The 13,266-nt window shown below is 39.5% G+C and overlaps 1 protein-coding gene and 1 pseudogene across 1 annotated transcript in view; one reads left to right on the top strand and one right to left on the bottom strand.

Moving 5' to 3' along the window:
- Nucleotides 1-13,266, bottom strand: part of LOC102487666 (chondroitin sulfate proteoglycan 4) — a 79,394-nt gene that overhangs the window by 56,190 nt on the left and 9,938 nt on the right. The window contains exons 2-3 of the mRNA XM_027772057.1: nucleotides 5,277-5,440; nucleotides 1,256-4,822 (exon numbers count right to left, since the gene is read on the bottom strand). Of these exons, the coding sequence (XP_027627858.1) occupies nucleotides 1,256-4,822; nucleotides 5,277-5,440 (3,731 nt within the window). The remainder of the gene's footprint in view (nucleotides 1-1,255; nucleotides 4,823-5,276; nucleotides 5,441-13,266) is intronic.
- On the top strand, nucleotides 6,105-7,072 carry LOC114007891 (eukaryotic translation initiation factor 1A, X-chromosomal-like; annotated as a pseudogene).

The following is a 13,266-nucleotide window of genomic DNA, read 5'->3' as shown; positions in this document are numbered from 1 at the left end:
GAAACAACCATAACAGAAAAAAAAAAAAAAAAAAAAAAAAAAAAAGAAAGCAGAACTCAAAAAGTCAAGGTGAAAAAAATAAAATAAGGAGAAGGAATAAAAGATAGTGGGAGAAGCAGCAATTAAATCACAGAAATTGCCAGTTTTTTCTCCTCCATTTTAATGAGCTCAGCACTTAAAATGTATATTTAATGTATTAATTCAGCAAAATCCATCACAAAACTGTGATTACAACAGATTTTATAGTCATTGGACAGTATATGCCCCCTTGTGGTGAATTTAATTATAAACTCTATACTTGCAAAAATTAAAAAAGGCTGGTGGGCTCCATATTCCCTTATTCAAAACTCATTTAGTAAACTAATTCTGATTTTAATTCACTTATACTTGATTTTTTTGCATTTCTCAGACTAGATTCCAAATAGCCTGACTCATTGTCATAAGTCACAGCTTATACACTCCATACCCTATACCGGATTACCCCCAAAAGAATGCCCTCTCCTAACTCTGACCAACAGGCCTGCACCTGCTGGAAGTTTCCAGGTAGGACACTAAGGAAACCAGATGGCTTCTCGTCTCATCCCTGGCTTTCCGCTGGTTGGGGCAAAGTTTAGCCATTAATTTCAGGAAATCAAGGCCATATTCATAGCTAAGGAAATAAACTGTGTAATATAGTATCTCCCGTTGTTTTAGGAATCCTTTTTTTCTCTTACCATCATACCTGAACATATTGGGTTGTCAGGAACGTCACAACACATTTTTGCATAAAAACAGAAAAATATGTCATGGCTTTCCTGATGACCTAATATTAACTAAGAGTTATTATCTGTTTGTTAAATTACTCTAAGTTTTTATACCCTGCTTTATCACATCATGAACACAACTCAGATCGAATGAAATATTGAAAGTGTTGCTATAAGTAATGAATAAAAGCAAAGATCTCTTAATTTACCATCTTACATATTTTCCTTCCTTATTCCCAGTTTAGACCACACTAAACATATATGCATGTGTGAACATAGCATTAAAATAAGACTGAGCATTGCTTGTATTCCAACTGTAGGTAAGTTGGCACTTCCAAAATCATGACACTTCTCAACTTTTCTTCTCAATGGCATCTATATTTTTTTTTAAGTCACTTCTAAAACCAGGAGAGAAACCAACACAAACCTAGTTTTGAGAAGTAGACAACAGGTTATAAGCCCCTATGGTACTGGGAGAGTGAGAATGTTTGGTGTTTAGGACAGCTACCTACCTGGAGCCTTCCTCTACTCAGTTGAACTGGTTTTCCTTCTTCAGCTACAAGGGTTTTGATGTGCAGAACCTGAGTGTGACGTTGGTGACCTTCCGAACACACTTGAACATTGACTCCCACTTCCAAGTAAGTTTCTTTAACTTTTACTTTCAGGTTGAATATGTCAAAGCTGCCACTGCCATCGTGCCTATAAATTACATGACCTTGCTTCAAGTCATTCTGGGAAAATGAATGGTATACTGAATTGTTGACTAGGATTCTGCCATGCTTTGGGGGCTGCACAATGTAGAATTCAATCTCATGGTCTGTCCTGACATCTTGGTTTGTGGTGACACTCAGGTTGGCTGTTGTGAGGCTGCTGTCTTTTTCTCTGTGTACAAGCATCCCAGTGTTGTTTACTATCTGGATGTAAGGGTCTGACACACTGACCTCAAGAAATGTGGATGTGTAATGGACACCATCTGTCACAAATAGTACAAAGCGGGCCGAGTCTCCACCCTGATGCCTGAAGAGCACACGCCCTTCTTGCAGGTCTTCTTGCTTGAACTGGTAGAGTTTCTGAGTGGGGTCACTGACTCGGACCAAATCTCCATTTGGAATGCCCCGCCTGATGTAGAGCAACTGCCCGTCATCAAAATCTAAGTCGGGGTCATGGTAGCAGAGATCAGCCAGAGTCAGTAAGCGCTGGCCATTCCACACAACATGAAAGACCTTATCTACCACACGTACTGGCTTCTCATCATTCTTTAACCCAACAGATATAGAAACTTTTATTTCTGTAGACAAATTATTCATGTCATGATCCCTGGCCACAGCCTCTTGGCCTGGGCCTCTGGTGGAAGCCACAACATGGAATTCATCACACTCAGTCTCAGAGTCATCATGAACATACATCAGCCGTTCACCCACTATGTCTTGATCAGTGAATGTAGTGATGTTGTCATTACTTTCCAGAGAATCCGAAAGGCTAATCAGTTTTAGTTTCCCGTGTTGAGGACTCTTGGTGATCTTATACTGAAATAGCTGATTGTCCACAGTTCGAACAAATAATTCCAATTTTGTAATTAATTTCCCTTCTCCTTCTTTTACAAATAATTCTCTATTGGTTAAAATAACGTGTGTCTTAACTGCCTTGAAGTTTATTCTGAAAGTATAATCTTCTGATTCTATGTGTTTTGCAACAATCAAAAAACGAAAATTGTCTTGTGAGTCTTCCCTTGGCCTCTCCTGAGGTTCATAACTTATCTTACCATCTGTAATGTTTTTTTGACTGAAGATTGAGTTCGTTTTTAGAACCTTATTGCCCAGTAGCAATTTTCCTTTCCTTGGTATAGTTAGTAACTTAAAATGTAGTTCCCTCTCAGCTACTTCCACACTCTCAGTTGCAGCCTGTAAATGATCACAATTCAATACTTGTTTGTTTATTTGACTGATCTCTAGAGGAACATTTTTCAGAAGTGTGAACTTCAGCCAATGCACCATAACAGGAAACATCAACTCTTCACTGATCTTTCCTCCTATGTTAACTTTAAATTTAAAGTAATCAGTAACATTTTCTAGCTGCAATTCTTTGAATGTACTACAGTACCGGACCCAGCTCTGATCAATGGAATGCTGAGAAAAGTTACTAACTTGGTTCCATTCCCCAGTTGACCCCTGCTGCTGAATCTGGCCAAACTGAGGTGGATGAGTGATGTCATAGTGGGTCTCCATGTCACATCGTTCACCATTAACCTCCACCGACAGGTTACTCTGTGAAATCAGAACAGTGCCACCCTGCGAAACAACCACACCAGTTCGATTGGCTACCTCAAAGTCCCAAGGAATAGCCATGACCCGTAACACCACTGTATTGCTCACCAGTTTTCCATCACTTGCTCTCAGGACAATCCGAGAGTTTCGATGACCCCTGTGCACATAGAAAATTTTATCATCGCTTAAGTCCTCATGTGTAAAACTATTAATGGCTCTCCCAGGGTCATTTGAATTTTCTAAAAACCCAGCATCTGAATTGAAGTTGCCAAGAACTGAAAAACTAAGACTTAAAGAATCTGTGTCAGGGTCTGACACATGTATTATATTTGGAGTCAGTTGTTTCTTAGTGTTCTCAAACAGGAGAAGCAAGTTTCCTTCTGGGAGCTTCAGGTAGGGAGGATCATTCACTGGACTGACAATAATGTTAAACACATGTGGAACATGTCCTTGGAGATACAATGGCATTTCCTTCTTGCTATTAGAAGAGACCAAAAATGTGAAATAGTCCATAGCTTCTTCTGAACCATCATGGACATACCAAACTTTGCCTTGCCATAAATCTAACATAGTAAAGGCCTTCTTCCTTTCTCGCTTGGGTGCATCATCTAATAGAAGGTACCCATGAATAGGCATTTTCTCTACTTTAAATAATACTTGAGAATAGTGAATATCCAGATCCTTAAATTCCACATTCACCTTTATATGCCTTGGTTCCAGTAAAGCTCGTCCACCTTCTTGGACCTTCAAGTTATTCAAAACCAAGAAATATCTTCTCTCATCTTGAAAGACCGGCTTGATGGCCTCAGGGACAGCAGTAGAAAAGGAAACTTCTGACCCAAGCAGGTTTTCCTTTGTTGTTATGGAAGTATTTGTGTTATTGATACTCTCGTCTTTGCACCCGGCAGAAATATCTTTGGAAACAATGGCATCCCTTAGTGCTCTCTTTTCTGAGTTGGTTTCTAAGTTTCTTAAGCACCCTTTGAAAGAAATTCCTCCAGCAGATTTCCTAGGCACAGAAGCAAACTCTAACCTCTTTACTTCTTCCTGCATTTTGTTATCAAGACCTCCCACAAAGAGAGGGCCTGCAGATACAAAAGGTTTTCTTTGCAAAGGCAGGGAAGTCCTTACTCTTTGTCCATCTACCATTAGGTCCAGATACCTTTCTGTTAATTTGAGTTGAATAATGTGCCACTTGTTATCACTAACAAAGCTGAAAGAGGACAACTTAGTTTTATTATTACCTCTTCCTACGTGAGCCTTCAACAGACCTTCATCTACTTCCAAAGCAACAAAATCTCCTTCTTGGCCTGACTGAAATAAAAGCAAGGCTTGTGGAGTTCCAGTCTGCAAACCAAACTCTAATAGTGCCTTCCCTTGGGCCTTCCATTCTGAAAAAGTGACATAGGATCTGGAGCTAAAGAAATTAATGACTTCATCCTCCCCTGCAAAAAACTCATCACTGCATCCCAGTGACACCTCATAAACCTTCTTAAAACCAGGATAAGATCTAAGGGACATAAGGATCTCCCTCTGGTTAAATATCACATCTTCCATACATCCACGGAAATTGAGGAGTTCTCCATTTAGGGAAGGGACATTGAGTCCCGCATGGCCTCCTATGTAGATTCCATGAAAGCTTAAAAGATGCCTCCCACCAGCCATGTGGCTAGTTGCCTTATAATACTTATCCACAACCAAAGAAATATTATCCTTAACATAGTAAAATTCCACCAAATGCCAAACTAAGTCATCCACACGAAGTCTTGGGTCAGAAAGAAGCACTTGTTCACCTGCACCCAAATTCACTCTCACCTGAAAGAGAAAGAATTACAGTTAATGAATCTCACTTCATTTCTCATCTCAATCTTATTGGAAACATTGGATCGTTCACAAAATAAATAAGAGAGAGAAAGAGAAAAAGAGAAATTTGGGCATGGTAACTCTTCCCACACTTACATATTAAAGTCAGAAAACTTGGGAATCAGAATATTTAAGACAAAGTCTTTCTAGTTCCCTGCAGCGGGAAGACAAAGGAAGCTGAGATTCAGACACAGGAATTAATCAACGGAGTAGTCAAGCTACAAGTAAAGTTAAAGTCCTAACTAAGGTGTCCTTTCCTGTAAGAGACACTGGTAAAATTGGAGAAGATCCCAGCCTACACAAATTACCACATATATAGCTATCCCATTTTCTTTCTCTCTCACTGTTTTACTCTATAGTAATGGAATACTTACATATTTAAAGATTTTTTTTAAAAAAATCATACCCGTAAGGTTCCTGATAGAAGTTCTACTATATAATAGTCATTTTCCCCAGATGCAAGAAAAAGTAATCCCTGTGGCTTGCTGGTTTGAAATTTTAATTGAAGAGATAACTCAGAGGAAACTTCTATGTTGTTGAGCTCCACATAGCTTTCACCATAAAAAGATGCTAGAAAAAAAATTAAAAAGAAGTATAAGTTAGTAAATTTATTATACAATGACTCTTCGTTTTATATTGTCATCCCACTTCTGGGACTGGCTCTCCTGAAGAAAGCTGCCTTGCCCACACTGATTCCCGGGTGGTCCACAGATCTGCCGTGGGTGTATAAAAGCACATTGATCTCTTATCCCAAATCAGGATGACTCTGAGGGATCATTCCTTTGTCAGAACTCATAGGAGTGGTTGCCCAGGCTTTTACTGAGACTGAGTTGCAGCTTGCCTTCTTCTTCTATCCAAGACTGCTTCTTTCTCTTCCACAGGAATTGATCCTAAGAGCTCTCTCAAATAAACATCCCACAAATTCTGTCTCAGACAGCTTCCCCAGGAGCCCAACTTGTAATAACTGGTGCTATGGTCTGAGAAAAACAGACACTGGGATGCAATTTAAAGTTGAATCACCCACTACCCAAGTGCACCAAAACCAGTGTTAGATGGACCACAGAGAGCTCTGTTGAAATTTCACTGGTGGTGATTGGATACGGTGTAGAGCAGAAGGGAATACATTAGCCCAGCTGTAAAATATCAAGCAATGAAAAACATAGGGCAAACAGTAACTCTGCGGACAATGGAACTGGGTACCGATTTCTAGGCTTGAACGAAGCTCTGGGAAAAGATAAGGGAAAGTTGGGAGGGATTAGTTGACAATTGCAACCAAATGTGAAAGCCAGAAGGGCTCCCAGGAGCATACAAAGTCTTTCTAGTTCCCTGCAGCGGGAAGACAAAGGAAGCTGAGATTCAGACACAGGAATTAATCAACGGAGTAGTCAAGCTACAAGTAAAGTTAAAGTCCTAACTAAGGCGTCCTTTCCTGTAAGAGACACTGGAAAGTAGTCATCTGCCTCCACCCATAAGAAGTCGAAGGCTCTGTGAGGTCACCGTTGCTGCCATGCCCAAGAATAAAGGTAAAGGAGGTAAAAACAGGTGCAGGGGTAAGAATGAGAATGAATCATAAAAAAGAGAGAGTTGGTGTTCTCTACTGGACAAATCTAGGCAATGTGTTTAGTTGTTGTGAAGAGGTAAAGTTGTATCAGAGAAAAACTGAGAAAAAAGGTTTGGATAAATTCTTCAGACATTATATTGGTTGGTATGCAAGAATATCAGGATAACAAAGCAGATATAACTTTTTTGAGAGATTTTTGCTATACAGCACATGCGCTCACTGGAGAGACAGAGAGACAGGAGCAAGAAATCAGCCCCCTTGCCTGGGAGGATGGCTGCTGCAATCCCTTCTCTTCTATGCTCCTCTTGAAATTTTGGGCACACATGCACACATATGCCCAGCATGAGTTTTTAAGCCACCGAGTCCAAGACTCGAACCACATTCGACTATGTGAGAGTTGAGCGATGTAACCATTACACCATCTGCTGGTCCCAAGCAGATGTAATCTTAAAGTCCAAGCAGATGAGACTAGAAGTCTCAAGGCACATGGCAAGCTTGCAGAACATGCTAAGATCAATGAAACGGATACATTTAGTCCTGAAGATGATCATAAAATCCAGTTTGATGATATTGGAGGTGATGATAAAGCATTGATGATGTCAACCTATTCAACTCAGTGTTTCACATTCCAAGTTTTCTGATGATTGTTACACATTTTCAATTTTGGTGATCACCTATTAAGACTTTATTTGGCATGAGTGTAGTTTAATTTGCTTGAAATTATTTACTGTATTTTTTTAAGCTGATGATGCCAAATTCTCTTAAGTGAAATGTTAGCACTTTATTATTTTGAGGTAATAGAACTTTGGTGTAAAAACAATCATCATAGCCACATTTAAAAGAAAAAAACTTATCTTCACATCTAGGAAAACGGATGTTTTGAATATATAGCTTGCCTTATAATTAAAATAGATTATAATAAGCTCTAGTTTCAACTATCTGTTTACTCAAGAAAATCTTTCTGTGTATTTTGTTATTTAAATATTTTCTTGAAATTTTATTTAAAAATTACAGGAATGTAGAAAGCAGCATTTGGAGACACAAACAAATAAGGCTAAGTGGAAATAATTGACAGTGTTTTTACTTGCCGTAGAAAATTGCTCGATTTGATGGAAAGATACATGAGTCATTTTTAATACGCAAAATAGGTTATGTTAAAATATGTCATCTTATTTTCAAAAGTCATGCATTGTAAGCCACAGTTTAGGGCCTAATGAGCAATTAAATTCCAATGTAAACCTTTCTTAAATTGTCTCTGTACTGGGGTAAGGGAAGAGAACCACAATTTAATAAAAAGATGATTTCTATTTTCTGAATGGAAGATTCATAGTAAGGAAATGTAATAAAGTGTTATGATAATAATAATAATAATAATAAAATCTTAACTAAGATCATCTTACTCTGACACAGCCAAGGTCCTGTGTGAGAAAGAATGGGGCCCTAAAATATGGAATGGGAGCATCTGGAGTGATGTATTCAAACTGAGTCCCTAGCTCCTCTAGACCTGCAAAGTGGCCCACTCTCCTATTAAGACCAAATCCTCACCTGAAGAAGCCTCTCTCCATAAAACAACATGCAACCTCTGAAGATGTGACCCCCATCTTTCTTCCTAGTCATTAGAGTAAAAATAAGAGTTAATTGGCTATATAGCCTCCCTTTAGAGGTGGTGAAGGAAAATCCTCCAGATTGATAGAACATTGAATAATACACCTAATTGTTATTTCTCTGGAAAAAGAAGTAACCTCACAGATAGTGGCAAAAGGACCAACCAGATAATCAGAAGCCTAGCATAAGAAATATTGAAGGGACAAGGTAGGTCTTGGATAAATACAAGAACATAAAATGGGAGGATCTTCTGATTGCATGTTAATGCCCACCAGAAAACATTCAGTACAATATGCACTAAACAACCAGGCAGACAAAATGACCAGTTGACATCTGCCAGCCTCTGTCATCTGCCACCCTGTGTTGGCACAATGGGTGCATAATGAAGTAGCCATAGTGAAGCAGCAGGGATGAGGTCTATATATGTACCCAATCAAATGGGCTACCTTTTACCAGAGCTTTCCTAGACATAGCTGCTGCTGAATGTCCCACATTTCTCCAACAGAAATCAACAATGAGTCCCCAGTGTGTCACCAACTCTAGAGGAGACCTATTGTCTACCTGGTGTCAAATTCACTGCAATGAAACCCTTCCTCTTCAGAGTGGCCAGTGGTTCATTTTGATAAAAATTGACTCGCATTCTAGGTCTTTACCTCTATTTCCTGGAAGACTTCAGCTAGCACCACCATCTGAGGGATTACGGGCTATGTGACCCATCAACATAGGGCATCAAATAACATCACATGAGTCCAAGAGACTTACCTACTCCAAAGGAGGTGTGGGAATGGATCTTCCTGTTGGATCTACTGGTCCTATCACACACAACACCACTAAAGCTATTGGCTTTATAACCTGATAAAGGTACAATTAAATCACCATCTCAGAGGCAATACCCAATACTTACTCGAGATGGGGTTCCATCCTCCAGCATATAATATACACTTTCAATTAAAAATCTTTACTGTGTCTCCAGGAGGTATAACACAAGGAGCTTTCAGAAAGTTCACAGAAAATGCATATTACAAAAAAAACTGGGATTTCAAAAAAACTTTGTTGTACCAAAATAAACTTATACTTGGATTCCATTTTCCCATACACTTTTTGAAATACTATTTTATTTGGGTCTGAGAATCAAAGAGGCTAGGCCAGGAATGGCCTTATTTACTATCTCTTTTAGTAACCCACTTGAGGAATCTGTATTCCTATCCCCATAAATCTAGGTGTCAATGTTTTTGGTTTCCAGAGTGGAATGTGTCCCTCAGGGACCAGCAAGTTTTCCTCTATATCATCAGTTCTTCCTGGACATTTGGTCTCCTCATATCAAGAATTAGCCGGCAAGAAAGTATGTCCCTAATTTTCCAGGGTAATACTGACCCTGAATCATCAGGAAGAGACAGGACTACTGCTAGATGATGGGGACACAAGGACTACCCATGCGATCCCTGACATGCCTCTTGTTACTTCCTTGGCAGCAAATAAGTCACCCCAGCCTCAAAAGAGCAGGAGCTTAGACCTCTTGGGAATGAAAATCTGATTCACTTAATCAGGAAGCCACTGAGACCAGCAGAGATGCCAGTCAACTGTAAGAAGGTCTATAATGGATAAGGATCATAAAGAGTATCATTCAGCCTTTGTTTCCAGAATCTACATAAGGAAGTGAACCCAAGAGATTCAAGGGCCAGACTGCAGTAGACTCTGAAATACCACTCTGAACCCCTTTAAGGAATAAAGGACTTTGTACTCCAGCTGCTATGAATGCTTCTGGTGTCATTATTATTATTATTATTATTATTATTATTTTAGAGAGAGAGATTTTTGCTATAAAGCAAGTGTGCTCACTAGAGAGACAGAGAGAGTCAGAGAGATAGAAAGCAAGAAATCATCCTCTGTGGGATAGTCACACTGCAATCCCTTCTCCTCCATTTCTCCTTTCAGGATTCTGAGCATGTACACACAAGCACCCAGCGTGTTTTAAGCTACCAGATCCGGGACTCAAACCACAGTCGACTACATGGGAATCCAGTGATGTAACCATTACACCATCTGTTGGTCCCTGCCCTGCTTCTGGTAACTTCAAAACTCCGAAGTCCAGCTGAAGCTTCCACTGAGACCACAATGCGGCTTGATTTCTCTCTTTCGTCTCAATTCAAATTCCTCCGCTTCTGTTCCTTTCCTTTCCCTCCTCAGATGTTGACCCCAAAACACTCCCTAGTAAAGCTCTTGCATGGTTGCCTTCATCTCAGTGTCTGCTTTTGAGGACTCCAACCTGCAATGTCTGCCTCTCCTCTCTGCTTGTACAACACTCTGTATCCCAGCACTGACCATTGTCGCATAAAAATCACTCATTTATGCATCTGTCTTTTGTGCGAGTCTATGAATTTCCTAAGATGAGGAACCATATCTTTTGTATCTTTGTCTCTCCAGTACCTAGCATAGTGTCTGGCACACAGGTGGTGTCATAGATTCCGCCAGTTTCCCAATTAGATCCCTTTTAACAGGCTGGTGCACCCCTACCCCAGCAGCTGAATTATTGTATCAAGAAAGTCCAGTGAAATCCCATTCCCTACTGTGTAGAATAACCCACAGCCAAGAACTGATGAAAACAGATGTAGAATTCTGTGCTATCATTCATGCTCTCAAGCCCCCTCTGGGATCAGGCTGAGATGACATCAGCTTAAACCACATCTTTAATTGCCTTCTCCTGCCCTATCCTGCTTCACTCACTTCCTGACATTCTCATCTGGGAGAAATCACTCAATGATTCACTTGCACAAGAATCCCTATCTTGGGCTTTGTCTCCAGAGAACCTCAACTGAAATGGGTACGTAGCAAGCAAGAGTATATTGAACTAACTAAACTGACCTAGCATAATAGAGTCTTCATTTCACAGCTGAGGAACTTCAGACCTGGAGAAACTTAGCAACTGGTATGAAGTCAATAGTTAGAGACAGCTAGGGTAAAAACCAAGCTTCACCAATCACCAATTCAATATTTTTTCCAAAATACGAAGTTGATATAGAGATGAATATGCTCCCTACAGAATCCCTCAGATATGCATTCACACCTTTCCTTTAGTTAAAATAGGCACTAGTAATTCAATTCAATCAAACTCATAAAGAGAAAATCAAAAACAGAATGTAGACCTAAGGCCCTTAAAGTTGAAACCAACATATACAAGGTAACTAGCTGTCTGAGTTTATCCTCCTTGCCTTCCCATTACTGAATTCCCCCCCCACCTGATTTTTGACAGACTTAGAGGTGGTATTGTTAAGTTTTCAAAACCAGGAAATGTTTTCTAAATCATAAAATCTACTGCTGAGAATGACTAATAAACAATATCCCTATATTTTCCCATGTTTTACCTCTCTGGCACTAAATCAATTCTACTCCCAGCTGGTGGCCAGAAATTTCCATTGCCTTAGGAAAAAAAAAAAAAAAAAAAAAACAAGGAAACAGGTTAGAAAACTCTAGGTTGACAGCTTAAAGCCGGTTTGTGTCCTCACATACATTCAAGTTGACTCCAACTTTTGTGGCTTTCTATAAGCATTTCAAAATAACAATAGAGAGCAAATAGAAACACAAGTGAAATTGCTTCCTGGTTAAAAAAAAAAGAAGAAAAGAAAAATCCCTACCTCCAGTGAAGAAAAAGTATGATTTGGTATTAGTGAAACTATAAAGTTGAGCAAAAATCGTAGATGACTTCTTGTTTTTGTGTGCTTACACAAAAAGTGAAATGGTTGAATGAATGACGGAGTTTGGTAGTAAAATAGGCTAACTATCCACCATGGAAGATAAAGATTTATACTGCTCTGCAATTTCTAGTAGGAGGTGGTTTTAGTACACTCATTATTTCCACCATAAAATTGGTCCCCATCCCTTCTTCAAGCTCCATCTCTCTGGTTTTTTAGTTTCAGTTTTGGGCTTGTTTCACTTTTTTGTTTGGTTTACTATCAATTGACCACCTACCATGTGCTAGGTATAGTCAAGGGCTAAAAATACAAAATTAATAAAACAAAGGACTTAGAATCTATCAGAAGAGAAAGATGCCTGGAAAGAGTGCACCTAAGCAAAGTTAGAAAGCTGGTACAACAGGGCCAGTCTCATAGCACGATTTTTAAGGAAGCTAGATCCCACATGGCAGATTATATAGTTCAAATCCCAGCCCCAGTAGCTTGGGGAGTGGGGGGGTTAAGGCATGTATGTGTGTATGCCCAAAATCCTGACAGAATACAGAAATGAAGGAAGGATTACGGTGTGTCTCTCTCTCTCTCTCTCTCTCTCTCTCTCTTCCCCTCCCCGGCCCATGTGTCTCTCACGCATGCACAAGGTCTCTCCAGCAATTAAAAAAAAAGTAAATAGTAAAAATTGGCACAACAGAGCAGAAGGTTCCACATGGCACCAGCGAACTAGATTTTTCAGGGGATGAAGATTTTCTACTGATAATACAGCCTCCAACAAACGAGCTAGCGACTGAACTTAAAGAATTTAAAAGAAACACACCATCCACCAGATGACAAGAAATCACCACCGGATCACGAGAAATATGGGAAAACGAGAAAATACCTCTCCTCCAAGGGAAAAGAGTAACTCTTCTTCATCTACAAGCAGTTCGGTGAAAATCATGGAAATGTCTGATAAGGAATTTAGAGCATTCATAATGTCGAAGCTAACAGAGATGGAAGAGAAGAGAGATAATGAACTGCTAAAGAGAAAGGAAAAAGAAGTTGATGAGTTCCAGGAGATGAGGAAATTCTTGCTAGATCTAAAAGAGGAATTACACACTTTACAAAAGACTCAAACGGAACTGCTAGAGATGAAGTCTATAATACAAGAAGTAAAAATCTCCCTTGAAAGAATTAAAAGCAGACTAGATCATTCAGAAAATAGAATCTCAGATGTAGAAGAGAAAATGGCAGGCCTAGAAAAATCCACCATGAAGACTGAGAAAATGGCACAAAAATTTGAAAATGATATGCGAGAAGTACTGGATACCATCAAACGTCCAAATATCCGGATAATTGGCATTCCAGAAGGTGAGGAAACCCATAAGGGCATTGATAATCTATTCCATGAAATCCTGCAAGAAAACTTTCCAAACCTAGAGAGGCATTCAAAGATCCAGTCCCAGGAAATACAACGGACCCCAAATAGAATCAACCCTAGAAGATCTTCTCCAAGACACATTATAGCCAGGTTACCAAAACCACAGACAAAGACAAGATACTAAGAT

Source organism: Tupaia chinensis, unplaced genomic scaffold, assembly GCF_000334495.1.
Source record: "Tupaia chinensis unplaced genomic scaffold, TupChi_1.0 Scaffold000251_1, whole genome shotgun sequence".
NCBI classification, from domain to species: domain Eukaryota; kingdom Metazoa; phylum Chordata; class Mammalia; order Scandentia; family Tupaiidae; genus Tupaia; species Tupaia belangeri.
Note: the sequence above shows the minus strand (reverse complement) of the source record. Positions and strands in the feature narration are given on the sequence as shown.